The 20,818-nt window shown below is 39.5% G+C and overlaps 1 protein-coding gene across 1 annotated transcript; it reads right to left on the bottom strand.

Annotated features, from left to right (window-relative positions):
- Window positions 1-19,316, bottom strand: LOC133544013 (ETS translocation variant 5-like). The gene is made up of 13 exons (XM_061888991.1): window positions 19,161-19,316; window positions 15,740-15,805; window positions 10,043-10,127; window positions 9,898-9,945; window positions 9,766-9,816; window positions 7,343-7,451; window positions 7,039-7,248; window positions 6,617-6,885; window positions 1,599-1,664; window positions 1,454-1,522; window positions 1,220-1,371; window positions 1,040-1,141; window positions 1-954 (listed from the first exon to the last, which is right to left on the bottom strand). Exons 2-13 carry the CDS (start codon window positions 15,785-15,787, stop codon window positions 721-723), a joined length of 1,443 nt encoding a protein of 480 aa, XP_061744975.1. The 5' UTR covers window positions 15,788-15,805; window positions 19,161-19,316; the 3' UTR covers window positions 1-720.
- Window positions 19,317-20,818: the final 1,502 nt, after the last annotated feature.

Genomic DNA, 20,818 nt, shown 5'->3' with positions numbered 1-20,818 from the left:
TAAGAGTAAAATAGTTTTATTGTATCAGTGAACATTAACGGAAGGCACACGTACAGCATGTGAAGGTCAATACTTCCCTCCATTGATCACAGAACAAAACATCCATGTTGAATCTGCAAAGCATGAGGTCGCTCTGTCACCGACACGTTTGCAAGCTCCACTGTGCAACTCACTGCCGTTTGCAAAAATATATTCATATACAGTATCATTATACAGCGTTTCTACTCACTGAAGCGACTCCACTATACAAAATGCGGAAAAACTAGCTTGACACAGCCGATTGTAAGAAACCATCATGCTAGGAGCAGTGAATAAAAAATAGTAGCGGTACTTTTTGTCATAAAACTGGTCTAGGGAAAAAAAAGCAAGTCCATATGATGCCAAAAATATTAGCTTTAAAAACACAGGAAAACATTTGAATACACAAGTTTATAAGAGAACGTGGCATCTGGAAAATACAAGCATCCCTTTCAGGCTAGTTAAGGAGTTGCATGGCTTGGATTGTTTTTGGTTGAATCACAGCACTTCCCCCTGCTTACTTTTCATAATAAGATGCTTCGAGATCAGTTTTTTGATTGTTGGCTGCAGGAATATTATTAAACTACTGTGAGGAGGGGCGGGGAGGGGTCTAAAACAGACAAAGCCATACCAGAGTGAAGGTAGTTTGTATATTTAAAAGTATAAAAGATCTCAAACCCTGCATAGAATCTATACCATGGTCTAGTACAGGCAGCTGTCGGGGAAGGCCAGTCTCTGAATGCACTGTTCGCTGCCGTCCGCCAAGTACGGACCCTCCTCCTCGTAGGCGGGCAGAGCCAGCCCATCTTCCTCGGCAGCAGGTAGGGGGGCATCTGGGTCCGGTTTCAGGCTGGGCCTCTGGTTGTCTGGGAACGCCAAGGAGAAGAGCGCCTGGGGGTTGCACACGAACTTGTAGACGTACCTTTCCCCGGCAACCTGAAGGAGGAACCAATCAGACGGAGAGCATGTGAGCGCTAGTCACTCCTTTTTGCATCAGCGTAGATTCACCCTCGACCCTCACCTTCTGCATGATGCCCTTCTCGTAGTAGTACCTCAGGGAGCGGCTCAGCTTGTCATAGTTCATGGCGGGTCGATTCTTCTGGATCCCCCACAGCCGAGCCACCTGGATTAAAGAGAAAAAACATCAAAGCAGACCTTTTAGGACGCCGGGCTTCAGGGTTCAGTGCATTCCGTGACCAACCTCCTCAGGGTCAATGAGTTTGAACTCCATGTTGCGCCCTGTCCAGACAATCAGATGTGTGTTGGCCGGGTCATCCAGCAGTGTGAGCAGGAACTGCCAGAGCTGTAGGGAGCCGCGGCGCTGGTACGGCAAACCTTCCTGCTTCACTTTACCTACATGTAAAAAAAAAAAAAAAAAAAATGCTTTATTTAGGATCTTTGATCAGGTGACACTGCCTGGGGTCTGTCATCTTACCCTCAATTCTGTCCGGAACAACGCAGGCGTCATCGTAGTAAAAGCGTGCTTCTGAGTCGCGAGCGAATCCTGCCAGTGGGAAAATTATACAACAATGTCACACTGCGGTTTTGCAGATGTGGAAAACAATCACACTCCCTCTCACCTGTGCGGCTGTTCTGGTACAAGACTGAAGTTTTGCCAAAGGATGACGACTGGCAGTTTTGGACCTCTGCAAGACAAAAAATAAACAGATTACTGTATTTTTCGGACTATAAGTCGCAGTTGTTTTCATAGTTTGGCCAGGGGTGCGACTTATACACAGGAGCGACTTATGTGTGAAATTATTAACACATTACCGTTAAATATCAAATAATATTATTTAGCTCATTCACATAAGAGACTAGATGTATAAGATTTCATGGGATTTAGCAATTAGGAGTGACAGACTGTTTGGTAAACGTATAGCATGTTCTATATGTTATAGTTATTTGAATGACTCTTACCATAATATGTTACGTTAACATACCAGGCACCTTCTCTGTTGGTTATTTATGCATCATATAACGTACACTCATTCAGCTTGTTGTTCACTATTCTTTATTTATTTTCAATTGCTTTTCAAATATCTATTCTTGGTGTTGGGTTTTATCAAATAAATTTCCCCCAAAAATGCGACTTATACTCCAGTGCAGATGTTCTCAACCTTGTTGGAGGTACCGAACCGAACCCTCCTTTTTTTTCAAATTCAAGACAAAGTTGTATGTTTTTGGTAACACCTTAGTAAGGGGAACATATTCTAAGCAACAAAGACTTAATTTACAGTTTTTTTGGACACTTGGGGAACATATTCTAAGGCAGTGGTTCTGAGTCTTTTTTCAGTGATGTACCCTCTGTGAATTTTTTTTTTTTAATTCAAGTCCTTTGAGACATTTGTGATTTAGGGCTATATAAATAAACATTGATTGATTGATTGAAGTACCCCCTAATCAGAGCAAAGCATTTTTGGTTGAAAAAAATAGAAAATGTTATGATCCGCTGCCCGGATCATATTATGATTTAGATTTTTGAGTCTTTTTGTGTTTTCTGTTGGTTTTGGACTCCTTTGGTTCCTGTTTGTTCACCTCTCAGTTGGTTTCCATGGTTACTCATTATTTTCACCTGTTTTGTGATTACTGTCATTATTTAAGCCTGCGTTCTCCAGTCAGTCAGTCTTGCTTCCTACTGTAACGACCTGGTTACCATGCTGAATAAGGCAGTAATAAGTACTTAATGACTAGTTAAGAGCCAATATGTTACTAATTTGCATGTTAATACGCAACTATTTACTGGTGAATATGTTCCCCATACGAAAGATTTTTACTAGTGGACAAATTGAACCGTGCATGAACATCACCTTGTTCGAACAACAAAACCGACACAGTGCATGAAGTCACAACAAATGACACACCTGCAAATCAGTCTGACGTCTGCTGTTGCCGTATCACGTAATACGCCGATAGGGAGAAGTTTTTATTTACACGATGAGTAGGGTGTGTTTTGACCTCCGCGGAACCCCTGAGCCCGACTCTCCGAACCTCTAGGGTTTGATCGAACCCAGGTTAAGAACCACTGCTCCAGTGCGACTTATATGTGTTTTTCCTTCTTTGTTAAGCAATTTCGGCAGGTGTGCCTTATACCCCGGAGAGACTTTTTACCCCGAAAAGTACTCATCAAATCTGTCACTACAGTCCTTGAAAACCATCCCACAGTAGACATGCAAACCTGATAAGTATTTACCAATCATATTCAAACTTGCATGTCTACTGTGGGATGGTGATAGGTAAGTCAGCCATGTTGATCCACCGATGCCTTTTTTGTTCTTTACGCACTTGTTTTTTTTAATCGCTAACCATAACAGGTTTTTTCTTTCATAAAGTAATGAACTTTTTTTTTTTCAAACCTAAAATTTTTTTTAATTTCCTCATCTTTATGCACATTTTTAAATGCTAATTATAACTTTTTTTTCTTTCTTAAAATGAAAATATATATTTTTTCTATTTCTAACTTTTTTGTGGGATGGTGATAGTTAAGTAGTGGTAGCTAAGTCAGCCATGTTGACTCACCAATGCCTTTGAAAAGATAAATCATTCATTCCACTCTTATCAGCACTAAATTATCTCCACAAACTGGCTGACTGAGATCGGTCGACATAACACGTATCGAAAACCAAATCTGCCATTGCTTGCACGTTTGCGGGAGACTTTGGCCAGAGACATAAGAAAGGTTAGCAATAATACAATTATTTTTCAACCAACTCCTGGCTCTAAAGTACTAGTTGGAGCCAGCCCAAGAGAGAAAAGTTGCTAGAGTGCTTCGAAGTGTGGAATGTGTCTTTGGACATTATACTATTTTACACTTACCAAACAGAGCTTTTGTGGTCATTTTGTTGTATGTCTTGACCACTATAAAAATAAAGCTGTGTTACATGTGGAAATCTGTTTTTAAAAGGTGTATAAACCAGGTTAATACTACAATGTTTTTATTTTGAAAATAATTTCCTCCCCGTGACAGCGTGGGTTCCCTTCGGGTACTCTGGCTTCCTCCCACTTCCAAAGACAAGCACCTGGGGATAGGTTGATTGGCAACACTAAATTGGCCCTAGTGTGTGAATGTGAGTGTGAATGTTGTCTGTCTATCTGTGTTGGTTCTGCGATGAGGTGACGATTTGTCCAGGATGTACACCGCCTTCCGCCCGATTGTAGCTGAGATAGGCTCCAGCGCCCCCGAAGGGAATAAGCGGTAGGAAATGGACGGATGGATTTTGCACTGAACAGGAAGACAGTGTTCATGTTATCGAAGATGCCAATGTATGAACATTTTTTGTGCAATTACTCCTATTGGGTCTTCAATTTTAGGTCGACAATGTATGTTGATAATGTCTTAAGCGCGCACATTTTGATAATGAAAATAATAATAATAATAATAATAATAATAATAAGGGCTGTGCCGATCGATCGGCCACCAGTCAGGTTTGGACAATATTCGAAAAAAATACAACATATGATTGCCATCCATACATCCATCCATTTTCTACCGCTTGTCCCTTTTGGGGTTGCAAGGGGTCGCTGGCGCCTATCTCAGCTGCATACGAGCGGTAGGCGGGGATAAGTCGCCACCTCATCGCAGGGCCAACACAGATAGACAGACAACATTCACACTCACATTCACACACTAGGGCCAATTTAGTGTAGCCAATTAAAGGCCTACTGAAACCCACTACTACCGACCACGCAGTCTGATAGTTTATATATCAATGATGAAATATTAACATTTCAACACATGCCAATACGGCCTTTTTAGTTTACTAAATTACAATTTTGAATTTCCCGGGAGTTTCATCTTCGAAACGTCGTGTAATGATGACGTGTACGCTTGACGTCACGGGCTGTTAGGAATATGAGCGCTGCACACACGCACAGCTAAAAGTCGTCTGCTTTAACGGTATAATTAGACAGTATTTTGGGCATCTGTGTTTCTGAATCTTTTGCAATTTGTTCAATTAATATTGGAGAAGTCACAGTAGAAAGATGGAGTTGGGAAGCTTTAGCCTTTAGCCACACAAACACACGGTGATTCCTTGTTTAAAATTCCTGGGGGTGAAACTTTCCTATGGATCAGAGCGCGGTCAAGCGAACATGAATCAAGACGGAATGTCAACCAGCAGGTTTCAGTGAGAAAATTGTGGTTAAAAAGTCAGTTCTTACCGGAGAAAAGCTGAGCTTGTGCCGTCCATAGCTGCCGTCGACTCCCCTGAGACACTGCGCCTCAAGACACCCGTGGACACACCCTTCTGACTATCAGGTACTATTTAACTCACTAAAACACTAGCAACACAATAGAAATATAAGGGATTTCCCAGCATTAACCTAGTAAATGTGTCTAAAAACATCGGAATCCGTCCGAATGCAATCGCGTTTTTTTTTAACTTTTTTTTTTTTTCTAGTCCGTCGCTATTAATATTCTCAAACACGAATCCTTCATTCCTCGCTCAAATTAATGGGGAAATTGTCGTTTTCTCGGTCCGAATAGCACTTTTTGTTGGAGGCTCCCATTAAAAACAATGTGAATATGTGTGGAGACCCCACACGTGTGACGTCATCGTCTGCGACTTCCGGTAGAGGCAGGGCATTTCTCTTAGCACCGAAAGTTGCAAACTTTATCGTGGATGTTCTCTACTAAATCCTTTCAGCAAAAATATGGTAATATCGCGAAATGGGGATAACAGGTCCATTCTATGTGTCATACTTGACACATAGAATGGACCTGTTATCCCCGTTTAAATAAGAAAATCTAATTTCAGTAGGCCTTGAACTTATCCCCAGATGCATGTCTTGTACATGTGATTGCCATTGCTGATTATTGCTGACTGAAAACACTGATCCCCCTGTATTTATTTTTTACTCCCTCGGCTGATAAGGAACTGTAGCAGCTCATGATGTGTCTCCATACACAGTGTGCAGCCAATATATCAAAGCTTATAATAATCACAAACATGAACAGCCTTTTTAGTACCATTATCAAATACATTATCACTGGAGGGCGAGGCTAAACATGTTACAGCTTACCAGACGCAGACATCCTAAAAGCTAAAATAGCCGCTAAGATAGCTTTAAACATTAAGAAATAAGTGCATAGTAAAGTTTATGAAGTGTAGATCAATGCACGTTTCAGCATAAAGTAAACGATTAACATGAAATTAAAAAGTAGATTAATAAGAGTCTAGAGAGAGGGTATTGCAACAACAACAACCGTTGGTGTGTCAGCAAAGTCAAATAAAAATCAAATTAGGATTATATATGACATTTTTATGTTGTTTTTGGTAAAGTTTACAAATACAGGAAGTAAGTCCCTCCACACAGGTGCACTTTGAGGGTAAAAAACAGAAGATTTAAATGTGTAGTTTTTACTTGAGTTCAATTATTGTGTATTATTGACATTGTTTTGACCAACAAATTGTACGTAATAAAAGAGAATAAGCAATTCTTTAAATACAGTGTTGATTTTGTTACACTGTCAAAAGCACTCAACATTGAACAATTTAAAGTTAATACATGTGATCATATTGGTTAACATCAGTTTTGGATGATCGGAATCGGCAGCATAAATCGGAACCTTCTTAATTATTAACAATCCCATACACACCTGTGTCGAAGCTGAAGTCCCGCGGCTCCTGTTTGATGGTGACGCCGTTAAAGGAGGCTGGGCTCTGACCACAAGGTAACGCCTCCGGGTAGCGCGGATCCACCAGCTCCTGCTTGCAGGCGCCTCGGCCACCGGGCGGAACCAGAGGCTCTGACAGGTGGCGCTGGTAGAGCGGGCGGCTCACGTGACTGGAGGCAGGATAGGGCGTATTGTCGATTTTCTTTGGCGGCAAAAAGGACAAACACGGTTCTGACATCTGCCGCTGAAACCTGAGAAGACATTTTAAGATGTAAATAATGTCAAGAAGTGGACCCATTTTTCTGTACGACACACAAAAGCTCAAGCCGCATTTCGTGATGACAGCAAGAGTGTACCACACCAGAGCAGTAAGACTGGATTTGACCTGTTGGTTTTGGACTCACCTCTGCTCAGAACCAAACGCTCCAGCGGGGCCGCGGATTGGATGGTGCGGCAATGCAAATGGCTGGTTCTGATTGGTCGTTGGCGGGTTGTGGTGGTGGGAGGGGCTTAAGGTAGAGACCTGGTTGGTGCGACAGCTTGTAACCTGCCTTTGCACGGGTCCAGCTGGGTGGGCGGCACCTGTGAACCCGGCCGGTTTCCTGTCACAGGCACTGTAGAAAAGAAAAATTATGATTATTTCACGCACTCTGCAACAAAATTAATCGCGAGTTCTCCTGCTGCCTCTGGGGCAGGGAAATGTCCGACCTGTAGCTGTAAAGGCACACGTCAGCGTGAGGCGTCCTGCAGGGAGACATGTCTTTTGACGGGCTTGACTCTCGCTTCACTTTGCTAAATGGCGGCCCTTGAAACATCACTGCAAACATAAACAGTAATAAATGCACTATTAGATCAGATTCAAACGTATAAAAGGTAAAAACAATGGAGCTTACATCTGCAATTAACATCATGCGCAGAATTACAATGAATATATAAATATTTGACACAATACACACGTCCTCAGAACATAAAAAATGTATAAATGTACGATAAAATTAACTGTAATGTTATTTTTATTAAATAAGGTCTTTTGCATGATGTATTAAAGACCTACTGAAACCCACTACTACCGACCACGCAGTCTGATAGTTTATATATCAATGATGAAATCTTAACATTGCAACACATGCCAATACGGCCTTTTTAGTTTACTAAATTGCAATTTTAAATTTCCCGCGAGGTATTCTGTTGAAAACGTCGCGGAATGATTACGCTTATGTTGACGTTATTGGTTGGAGCGGACATTTCAGCCCAGCACCACACACGGCTAAAAGTCGTCTCTTTTCATCGCATAGCTACACAGTATTTTGGACATCTGTGTTGCGGAATCTTTTGCAATTTGTTAAATTAATAATGGAGACTATAAAGAACAATGCTGCTGGTGGAAAACGGTGGATTGCAGCTGCCTTTAGCAACTGAAACCCAGCTGGTGTTTCTTTGTTTGTTGTAAAGCTTTAACACAGAGCGGTCAAGCAAACATGTTTCTCCACGTCAACCAGCAAGTTTTTGAATGGGAAAATTGTGATATTAAGTCGGCTCCTACCGGAGACATCAGCGGAGCTTCCGTCCTGCTGCAGCTGCGTGACTTCCCTCAGAGACACTCGCGGTCAACACACCCGTGGCTACACCCCTCCGACTTTCAGGTACTATTTAATCTCACTAAAACACTAGCAACACAATAGGCAGATAAGGGATTTTCCAGAATTATCCTAGTAAATGTGTCTAATAACATCTAAATCGCTCCCACTGCAATCGCCTTTTTTTTCCAATTCCTTCACTCTAAATTTTCTCATCCACGAATCTTTCATCCTCGCTCAAATTAATGGGGAAATTGTCGCTTTCTCTGTCCGAATAGCTCTTGCTGCTGAGGCTATGATTATAAACAATGTGAGGATGTGAGGAGCCCTACAAACCGTGACGTCACGTGCACATCGTCTGCTACTTCCGGTAAAGGCAAGGCTTATTTATTAGCGACCAAAAGTTGCAAACTTTATCGTCGATGTTCTCTACTAAATCCTTTCAGCAAAAATATGGCAATATCGCGAAATGATCAAGTATGACACATAGAATGGACCTGCTATCTTCGTTTAAATAAGAAAATCTCATTTCAGTAGGCCTTTAATGCAATATTAAAATATCAATTTAAATTACTGATACCTTGAACACTACAAACATTGATTTTGTTGCCTCATTTACTTACTCTATAGTAAAAGAAATATGACCTCGTAATGTCTATTTATTTAGATGGAATCAATGTGGGAATATACTAAACCACGACTCCATACGTCATCAGCCTGATTTGTATAAACTACCCTGAACTGGGGAATTGCAGTGGAAACAAAAGCCAAGTCTAAAAGAACTTTCCCTTTCAGGAACTAAAAGTTCCATGAATATTAAATTCCTGAACTTTTACTGAAAAAAGACCTATTGAAATTGCACTTTTAGCAAAAAAAAAAAAAAAAGACCCTTCTACGCTGTTCGAGGCCACACAGATCACAGCAAACACGCACCATCACTCTCATGTGCCCTCGAACAAAAACTATGTCCACATATTTAAAGTTCCGGGCACTATTTAAGGTCAGGATTTTTATAAATGTTTACTAGTGACAACTATTAAACAATTAGGATATGAATCAAAGCTTTTTTCCAATCAAATATATCGTTGCAGTCTTGTCTAAAAGAATAAATAAATTTACCTGTGACAGGACAATAAACATTGTGATTAGTTCAACATGTAATTGATCAAAATTATAGTTGGAATAATACATAATTAATGTTTATTTTGAGAGTTACAACAAATATAGCACAATTTGGTAGAATGGTGCTTAAATAAATATACTGTACAGATTGTGATAAACAAAAGGTGCAATAAACAACATAAAATGTGAGTAGAAATAAATACACTATACGGATGATTGTGATGCTGTACACACTGTATTTGATCCATTATGCATAATGGATAGCATATCGAGGCAGTATACGTCACATGACCATCAATCAATGACAAGATTATAAATCAAATAATTGTGCATTGACAGATGTGTGCGCACACAATCTCGTTAGAAGAAAAAGGGCTTAAATAATTGATGCATGGGCTACATGAAGTTTGCCCCTCCCCAGGCTCTACTCACAGTTGCTGGACTGGAAATCTGGGACAAACTGCTCATCGTCAGGAACCTGAGCTGTCAAGGGAAAGGAAAAAAGGTCAGTTGTTACATACAGCATAACCCAGGAAATCTATATATCCTGAAATTGTGTTGTACCCTCTGCTATCCATATTTCCTGAAGTTGGCTCAGATCTTGGAAAAGATCTGTAGATACACAGAGCAAATCATTCTATTTTTAAATTTAAACACTTCCTGCAGATTTATATCGCCATTTTGGGAGGTCAAAACACTGCAGGCGTACCTTCTGTGTCTTGATCCAAGCCGACATCCATGAACTTCCTTTTCCGGTCGCTGGGGCATCGCTCTGTTTGCTCTGTGCGACAAGTCTACACACGAATAAAAAGCAATTTAAGTATCAACTGGCAGCCATGAATACATGCGATACAGACCCTCGCCACATCGCACTTTAAATATTAGAGCTTTACCACAAGGCAGATTTTTTATCGATATGGTTAGATTTATTAAAAAAAGCATACTCTAAATTTTTTTGGTCCTGAATTAAACATTTTCAAGGATAAGAATGGCTAAATATATAATATATATAAAATATATACAGAGGAGAGTACACCAGTCAGAGCATGCTGTTCAGTATCGTGGCCCCTGATTGGTTCAGCCTCAGACATCAAAGGAACACTGCATGTTTTTGGAATGTTGTCTATCATTCAAAATCTTTATGTGAGATAAGAACATATGTATATTATTTTTTTATGCGTTCCAACTCGCAAATAAACAGAAATGAAAGTCAGCTGTCAATAGAGCCAGTGGAGTTGCTTGCTTCCTCCTGTAAAGCGCTCTGAAAAACTTCCATCAGTCATCTATATACACACTGTAAGTATATATGTAATTCAGCAACAGCCACGTTTATAACAACGTAATATTTATGCATTTTGCTCAGTTTTAGCATACAGTGGCGTACTAATTTTACAGACTCATCACAATGTTCGCTTTTCCCTTTACCAACAACACCCACCACCTATCATTACAGACTCTGTGAGAGACAACAAACATAACAAAACAATCATGTACTGTATAATGTCTGCTCTCACTAAGATGCCGACTGATGTGATGTTTAAATCTGTTTGGATGAAAAATTAATCATGATCCTTGCGAAGGGTTGAAAAAAAAAGCTGATACTGAAAATTAGCAAAGTGGAATGTCATAGATGACCAACTTCTCAGATTATGGCCACAACCTTTTTCTATCCAGGTGATAGGCATGATTTATAATCTAGATAAAATTCACCTGCTATCAGGAGATCTAGCAGCTCAGTATGTCAACAATTTAGCTGCATGGCGCAGCTAAAAATAGTTTCTCTGCCTAAGCACTTATAATAACAATATTGCTAATACTTGGTTAATATTCACGGCATAAGATGTAAAGAAAGTAATGTTGGGGCTTTTTGGTTGTTGTTGTTTTTTTAGAGTTATTTAGAGGGAAAATGGATTACCAATATAAGGACCATTGCTAGCCACCTAGAAAAAACTATTATTATATATCAGAAATCATTAAAAAAATATATCTGTTCTTGTTTGTTTCTCATAAGGATTGTGAATGATAGGCAAAAATAAAAAAAAGTGCAGTTCCCTTGTAAAAGAATGTAAAGGTGGCAAAAGGGTGTTATTTCATGTCCCTCATAATGTTGGAAAACGTATTTAGAAGTTTGTCAACACATTTCTTATGCGCTCATTCATTGTCTCCTCAACTTTTTTTTACCAAGTACCATCTCAGAATAGACCAAGTACCACCAAAATGACCAACATTAAACTACAGTAGAGTAGTAGGTCTAGGTACTCATTAAAAACACGGCAAAGTAAATATAATATGTTTGGTCACAACTATAACATTAGATACAGTTTGAACAGTAACACTGTGTTTGAATATTTAATTAAGTGATTCTTTGGCGTACCACTAGATGAAGTCTGTGTATCGCCAGAGCAGTCTATAGAAAGAGTACGGGCGACTCGGTTTCAGACAAACTCCAAAATTATTGGTCGAAAGCCCCCCACCTGACAACAGGAGGCCATTTTTGAAACTGGCTTGGAGCTGTTCATTTATTTTAAATGAACAGCTTTTATGCCGCGTTAAGATGCCCTGTTGTGTGGCATGGCTCAACTTCACTCTCCAAAAATGCAGGGAGTATTTGCATGGCACCAAAGAAAATTATGGAAAATAAAGGTTAGCCGGAAAGTTTAGAGTGGCAATAAATACCAGTATCTTGTGTGAGGTAAGCAAGTGTACATACTTGCATACTCACTCTCAGTAACAGTAAATTAATACACTTTGGCTGACAAAACATTGCTTCAAAATTGCACCTTTTCTGCATGTGTCACCAATAATCCAAACAAATATTGCAGTAAAAAGCAGCATTAGTTCAGTACTTATGGCGATAACAAAATCAGGAAGCCATGCAGACTCGCCAGAGCAAAGCCTTTAAAAAATATTAAAAACAAAAAAACTAAAGTAAAAGCACGGGCATATGTAGTACAGTGATGACAAACAATACAAAGGAGGCAGCCACCAGTGTTGACTTACCTCACACAAGTCATTATTTCCCTGCCAATGTTGCTCCAAAGCAAATTAGAATTTTGGCAAAATACACGTTTTTTTTGTTGTTATGTGTATCTTTTGTTACGGTTATTGTAGCGTTGAGAGCGTGTTTTGGCAGCCTGCTGGCCACTAAACACTGAAAAAATGAGTGCATCAAATACGGCCGAAAAATTGTCCAAAAATTATAATTTAGAAGAAATAAAAGCATGTTTTATTGTAAGTTTATGAGCTGGAAGATGTATGGAACTATATTTAAACACAATATTTTGGTTTATTTTGGCAGGAAAAAACGTTGTTTAGTTATCCATATGCTCTCTACAGGTGGTTTACAATCATGTGACCTAAAAGCACATCTGGGCTCTTCGAGGTTTTAGGCGATGGTCTAGAGCCCCATCAGGCTGCTGTTTATTTACCTGTATCAGTGGAGATTTGGGCACATTTTAAAAGGTTTAAAGGCAAATATAAAAGTTATCATTAAATAAATATTTAAAATGGGATGGAGTGGATTTTTACACTCTTAAGAAAAATATATTTTTAAAAGACAGAGGGCATGCTTGCCAATACCTCGCTTCATTTGACACTATTTAGAGAAGAAAATATTGGAGGCACGTCATGTCTTATTCCTATGACCAAAAATTAAACATTAATCCACAAGAGACAAAGTTGGAATTATTTGTGCATCGCTCAGTAACGTATTTGATTGACATTACGAGTGCCATGCTGCTGTGATCGTGACGCTAACAAGAAAAAGGATAAGTTTGTTTGCAGTATATTTCCTGCTACAAATATTAGTCTCAGCTACAATTCATGTCTGCAGCTTTTTAATGGTGTGAAGTTCACACTTTGTCTCATTGTTAAACATAGTAATGTTTGGTAGTGATATCAATATTCAGTATATGCTGTTGAGCTTGTGAGATTTATTCATCTAGTTGATGAATACCATTAAAGATATTTTCCTGATGCTAATGAATATCACCAAAGTAGCTATAATGTGGTGATCCGTGTAGAATAAAGCACTTTACTTTCCTGCACAACAACTAAGATTTGAATTTCTGTCATAAAAATCAAGAAAGAAAATGCGGTATACTGGACCAACAATCACAATATTTATTAGTAGAACTTAACATGACGTTAGTTTATTTGCACAAGCAGGTCTTCACAGTTATATTTAGGCATAGAAATCACAAAAGAACAAACTAATGTGATCTCTTGTTCTTTCTTTAAGTTTAGTTCTGCTCTCAAATAATACTTATATAGTAGACAATAAACTCGATTGGACCACAGAAAGTTTCTCAAACCAATCAAATGATGAAACAAACATTTTACAAAGTGATCACTGCAGACACATATCTGATTGTATTGCAAAAGATGACGAAAGTGATATTTTTAAAGAGCCATTTCCTTTGACAAACTCTCGTTTTTTTCCTGATTTTATTACATTCATGAACCACTTTTTTGGGACTCTATTAAAGATATTTTTATCGCTCTGTTTGAACAACTGGAACACCCAAGAACATAACAGCAATACAGCATTTTCTGTTCAAAATCTACACTCAATCTCACTTGTTTTAATGCTACAATGGGGCCTGTTTTACTTTTGTTGTGTCAGATGCCACTTGGGAGGTTGATCAGTAGTTTTAAAAATATTTCTTATCATTTCTATGCAGATGATACTCAACTGTTCCGCTCCTTTAATGATTCAGTTTCACTTTTTATCTGAGTTCTTGAAGTGCGTATCCTGTATTTAAAACTGGTTGTGCTCAAATTTCCTCCAGATAAATTCAAACAAAAAAGAAACTCTGATAATTACTCCCGATAAAAAAAACCCTGATCAAGAACTCCCTTGGTGCATCTGTTAAAACCTTGGACTTGTGTTTGATCAGTCCATGTCTTTGGAGGGCCACTGCTGTCAACAGACCAAAACAGTTTTTATCATCCCAGAAATATTTCTAAAGTGAGAAATTTGTTGCCAAATTTGGATCTTGAAATGGTCATTCACGCGTTAATTTCGTCTTGCATTGGCTATTGCAATTATCTTTTCACTCTCTTCAACAAGTCAACGCTAAAGAGACTTCAGACTGTACGAAATGCGGCTGCCAGACTTTTGACCGGTGCACCCAGAACATCCCATATCGCCCCCATTTCATCCAGTCTTCATTGGCTTCCAATTAAATTTTGCATCGAGTTTAAGATTTTAGTCCGGGCATTCCGTGCATTGCATGGTGGGGCCCTTCGGTACATCACTGACTTATTATGCCCCTAGTCTTCAGGGCGCACCCTCTGGTCTTCAGGCCAGGGTCTTCTTAAGATCCCAAAAACTTGTTTTAAAACCCGTGGAGACCTGGCATTCCAGGCTAAAGCTCCCAGACTCCGGAACAATTTGCACCAGTCCCTCTGTGATCTTGACTGTGTTGACACTTTCAAGAAACAATTGAAAACTTCTCTTTTTAGTAAATACACCTTTTAACTATCATTTTTAATCCACTTTGTATCCTTTTTATGTTGTTTTAATTGAATTGTTTACTTCACTTATGTTTTGTACAGTTCTTTGTGATTTCAATAGTGAAAAGCACTTTATAAATAAAATGTACATAAGTACTTAGCTGAACCGAGCTCCGCTAACCACGTTAAACCCAGATTCTGATCTAACAAAGGTCTTAACTCATTCTCCTTCTGTACCACATCAATATGGAATGCACTCCCAACAAGTGTAAAAGAAAGGGTATCTCTATCCTCCTTCAAAACCGCACTAAAACAACACCTCCAGCCAACTTCAACTCTTGACTAACACCCTCCCCCCTCCACGTTCTACCTCCCCGGATTGTAAATAACCAAATGTAAATAATGAAATGTATATACTTGTTCTTATGCTTTCTGAACTCACTATGTTCTCTGCTTGCTGTACATATCCTACCAAGTCAGACCTACACTGTTTCAATGTCCATTTCTCTGATGATGCAATTGTTGATGACTGAAGTGCTGATATCAACCAAACCCTCCTCACCCCACCCCCCGGATTGTAAATAACGTAAATAATGTAAATAATTCAATGTATATACTCTGATGATTAACTTGTGTGATGACTGTATTATGATGATAGTATATATTTGTACCATGAATTGATTTACGTGGACCCCGACTTAAACAAGTTGAAAAACTTATTGGAGTGTTACCATTTAGTGGTCAATTGTACGGACTATGTACTGTACTGTGCAATCTACTAATAAAAGTTTCAACCAATCAATCAATCAAAAACTTACTCAAACTCAAGCCGCTTGACCATCATGTGAATTAAACCACTGAGAAAAAAATCATCCTCCCACTACAATTCATCTCGGTCAGTTAACAGCAATAAACGAGGGACGACAGCACAGCAACAACATGGACTTACACTCTCTGGCACCATAAAGGGGACTTGTTGGTCGTAAAAGCAGTCCATGTTGAAGAAGTCTTCACCCTGGAATAAATACCACAAACAAATACAGTTACAGGATGATGCAACTTTTGGTGCAGATTCAGGTTTTATATATCAAGAATAAAACAATATCACCCTCAACATCGTCATTATCATTAGTTTTTATTCCTTTCATGAATATGAATATATACAAGCCATGTACAGTTGACACTTTCATTGTTTTTTTGTTTCTCATACATTTCCATGACCACAAAGGAGCAGATGGAAGAATACTATTCTTATATTTATCTGCCCCCTTTATAACACAAATTATTTTAGATGACTTTATAACTATTCCCCCACCAACACACGAACTCCAGCGTACTTTTTAACTTTCCTTCAAGCATTTTCACAATGACATGTCCAAACTAAATTATATCAAATTTCAGTTTGATATAATTCTGGTTATCTCTTTTTATAACTCTTTTTAAATTCAAAGATATTCTTACAGCTTTTTAAGTCTTTGTTTATAGAATTCCGTGCTTTCACACTAGCACCAGACAAGCACATTTGTTTCAATTTGTTCGCACTCTTGGATGTTTAAAGTCATACGGCCTTCTGTGGTTCTCATCTTCAGACGTAAACACAAATAACTTTTGCAAGTCCTTCGGGAGAACTTTATTTCTAGCTTTGAACGTCACTAATACAGTATTAAATTCTACAATGTCTTTTAGTTTTAATAATCCTGACCTAATGAAGAGTGGATTTGTCTGCTCTCTATATCCCGCTGTAAAAATGACACCAATTGCTCTTTTCTGTGAAAGAAATAAAGGCATTATGTTGCTGTGATATGTATTTCTCTATATTTCTGCACAATATTTGAAATAAGGTAGAATAATTGAGCAATATAAAATTCTCATTGTGTTACACGGGAAACTGCATTTAACCTTGTTCAAAATAAATAAGTTTTTAGATACCTTATTTTTCACATGCAATGTATGAGCTTTCCATGTAAACTTTTCATCTACAAACCCCGTTTCCATATGAGTGTGGACATTGTGTTTGATGTAAATATAAACGGAATACAATGATTTGCAAATCCTTTCCAACCTATATTCAATTGAATGCACTACAAAGACAAGATATTTGATGTTCAAACTCATAAACTTTATTTTTTTTTGCAAATAATAATTAACTTAGAATTTCATGGCTGCAACATGTGCCAAAGTAGTTGGGAAAGGGCATGTTCACCACTGTTACATCACCTTTTCTTTAAACCACACTCAGTAAACGTTTGGGAAGTGAGGAAACTAATTGTTGAAGCTTTGAAAATGGAATTCTTTCCCATTCTTGTTTTATGTAGAGCTTCAGTCGTTCAACAGTCCGGGGTCTCCGCTGTCGTATTTTAGCTTCATAAAGCGCCACACATTTTCGATGGGAGTCAGGTATGGACTGCAGGCGGGCCAGGAAAGTACACGTACTCTTTTACTATGAAGCCACACTGTTGTAACACATGGCTTGGCATTGTTTTGCTGAAATAAACAGGGGCGTCCATGATAACGTTGCTTGGATGACAACATATGTTGCTCCAAAACTTATATGGACCATTCAGCATTAATGGTTTCTTCACAGATGTGTAAGTTACCCATGCCTTGGGCACTAATGCTCCCCCATACCATCACAGGTGCTGGCTTTTGAACTTTGCACCTATAACAATCCGGATTGTTATTTTCCTCTTTGTTCTGGAGGACACCATGTCCTCTGTTTCCAAATGTAATTTGAAATGTGGACTCATCAGACCACAGAACACCTTTCTACTTTGCATCAGTCAATCTTAGGTGAGCTCGGGCCCAGGCAAGCTGGCGGCGTTTCATGATATTGTTGATAAATGGGTTTGGCTTTGCATAGCAGAGTTTTAACTTGCACTTACAGATGTAGCGACCAACTGTAGTTACTGACAGTGGTTTTATGAAGTGTTGCTGAGCCCATGTGGTGTTATCCTTTACACACTGATGTCGGTTTTTAATGCAGTACCGCCTGAGGGATCAAAAGTCTGTAATATCATCGCTTACATGCAGTGATTTCTCCAGATTCTCTGAATTTTTTTGATGATTTTATGGACAGTAGATGGTAAAATCCCTAAATTCCTTGCAATATCTCGTTGAGAAATGTTGTTCTAAAACTGTTCGACATCTTGCTTACAAAGTGGTGACCCTCGCCCCATCCTTGTCTGTGAATTACTTAGCATTTCATGGAAGCTGCTTTTATACCCAATCATGGCACCAAACTGTTCCCAATTAGCCTGCACACCTGTGGGATGTTCCATGTAAGTGTTTGATGAGCATTCCTCAACTTTATCAGTATTTATTGCCACCTTTCCCAACTTCTTTGTCACGTTTTGCTGGCATCAAATTCTAAAGTTAATGATTATTTGCAAAAAAAAAAAAAGTTGATCAGGTTGAACATCAAATATGTTGTCTTTGTAGCATATTCAACTGAATATGGGTTGAAAATGATTTGCAAATCATTGTATTCCGTTTATATTTACATCTAACACAAACGGGGTTTGTAAGATGACCCCAAGAAATCTGATTTCAGACACCTTCTCAGTTTTCACATTGTTTATGGATAAACTAACTTCTATCTTTCTTTTAGGGACGGCGTGGCGCAGTGGAAGAGTGGCCGTGCGCAACCCGAGGGTCCCTGGTTCAAGCCCCAGCTAGTACCAACCTCGTCACGTCCGTTGTGTCCTGAGCAAGACACTTCACCCTTGCTCCTGATGGGTGCTGTTTAGCGCCTTGCATGGCAGCTCCCTCCATCAGTGTGTGAATGTGTGTGTGAATGGGTAAATGTGGAAGTAGTGTCAAAGCGCTTTACAAGTACAACCCATTTATCATTTATCATTTTATTACCGAATACCATCAATTTAGTCTTTTCCAAATGTAAAGATACTTTAGTTACACCCTCCTAATGGTTATAGTGGGCTTCCGAGCACCTATAACTTTTGAATAATAGTCCTAGTGAGTTGTTGTGACTGGAACTGTGACATTCCTGTGGTACGCGGAACTGTGAATGGAGTTGACGCAAAGAGGGGGGCCGGCGGGTCCTTGTTTTTCACAATGAAGTGAAACTTGATCCTAGCAGAGGCCGGTGGGGGCGGAGGGGCAGCTCGCCATTGACAAGTATTTTAACACGGCTGGAAAGAGGCAGGCTGGACGACACAAACACGTCGAAAAAGAGGCGCACACCAAACACCATCGCGCTGCGGATGCAACACAAAAAATGGACGCACTATTACCGCTCCGTCATAAAATGGCGATTGACTCTTTTTAGACCACGACGCGATAACGAGAAACAACAACACTCGTAAGCCTCCCCCTGAATGCGAACACAAATATGATAACACTCGTCGTCTCACCTGGCAAGCGAAGTTTCTCAACAGCGTGGAAGTTGAACTCGACCACGGTTTCCTTCCCTACATTCCCCGCAAAGCCACGAATAAAAAAACTCGGCTGCGGATTTTTTTTTTTTTTTTTGCCCAATGGAGACCTCTCGGCGCTGGATATAAGCCAAACCCAGTGCTCCGTTGTCATTGGTTCACTGGCCTGTCAGTCAAGTGTTGGCCAATCAACGCCGAGAGCGCTCTTACCTACGTCGCCGGTGCTTTTTATGAATGGCCTAGCTTCATTCATGCTTTCTTAAAGGGCCAGACGGGGTTATTATGCAATCGCATACATATTGAGGAAGTACAGTACAGAAATAAAACCACATTGAAACAGTTATACAACCGTTAATACACGATGCATATGTATTATATTTTAAATATTTTTGTAACCTTACTTTTAATTGGTTTTGTTGTTTTCTATAAACCCCGTTTCCATAAAGGAATTGTGTTAGATCCATCCATTCATTTTCTACCGCTTATTCCCTCTTGGGGTCGCAGCTACAATCGGGCGGAAGGCGGGGTACACCCTGGACAAGTCGCCAACTCATCGCAGGGCCAACACAGATAGACAGACAACATTCACACTCACATTCACACACTAGGGCCGATTTAGTGTTGCCAATCAACCTATCCTCAGGTGCATGTCTTTGGAAGTGGGAGGAAGCCGGAGTACCCGGAGGGAACCCACGCATTCACGGGGAGAAACATGCAAACTCCACACAGAAAGATCCCAAACCTGCGATTGAACCCATGACTGCTGGACCTTCGTGAAATTGTGTTGGATGTAAATACAAACGGAATACAATGATTTGCTAATAATTTTCAACCCATATTCAGTTGAATATGCTACAAAGACAACATATTTTGATAACTGATAAACATATTTTTTTTGGGGCAAATAATCATTAACTTTAGACTTTGATGCCAACAACACGTGACAAAGAAGTTGGGAAAGGTAGCAATAAATACTGATATAGTTGAGGAATGCTCATCAAACATTTACGTGGAACATCCCACAGGTGTGCAGGCTAATTGGGAACAGTTGGGTGTCATGATTGGGTATAAAAGCAGCTTCCATGAAATGCTAAGTAATTCACAAACAAGAATGGGGGTGAGGGTCACCACTTTGTAAGCAAATTGTCGAACAGTTTTAGATCAACATTTCTCAACAAACTATTGCAAGGAATTTAGGGATTTTACCATAAACGGTCCGTAAAATCATAAAAAAGTTCAAAGAATCTGGAGAAATCACTGCACGTAAGCGATGATATTACGGACTTTTGATCCCTCAGGCGGTTTTGCACCAAAAACCGACATCAGTGTGTATAGGATATAGCCACATGGGCTCAGGAACACTTCATAAAACCACTGTCAGTAACTACAGTTGGTCGCTACATCTGTAAGTGCAAGTTAAAACTCTACGATGCAAAGCGAAAGCCATTTATCAACAATATCCTGAATTGCCGCCGGCTTGGCTGGGCCCGAGCTCACCTAAGATGGACTGATGCAAAGTAGAAAGTTGTTCTGTGGACTGACGAGTCCACATTTCAAATTACATTTGGAAACAGAGGACGGGGTGTCCTCCAGAACAAAGAGGAAAATAACCATTCGGATTGTTATGGGCGCAAAGT

Source organism: Nerophis ophidion, linkage group LG27, assembly GCF_033978795.1.
Source record: "Nerophis ophidion isolate RoL-2023_Sa linkage group LG27, RoL_Noph_v1.0, whole genome shotgun sequence".
In the NCBI taxonomy this organism is placed as follows: Eukaryota; Metazoa; Chordata; class Actinopteri; order Syngnathiformes; family Syngnathidae; genus Nerophis; species Nerophis ophidion.
This window is presented reverse-complemented; position numbering and strand designations above follow the sequence as displayed.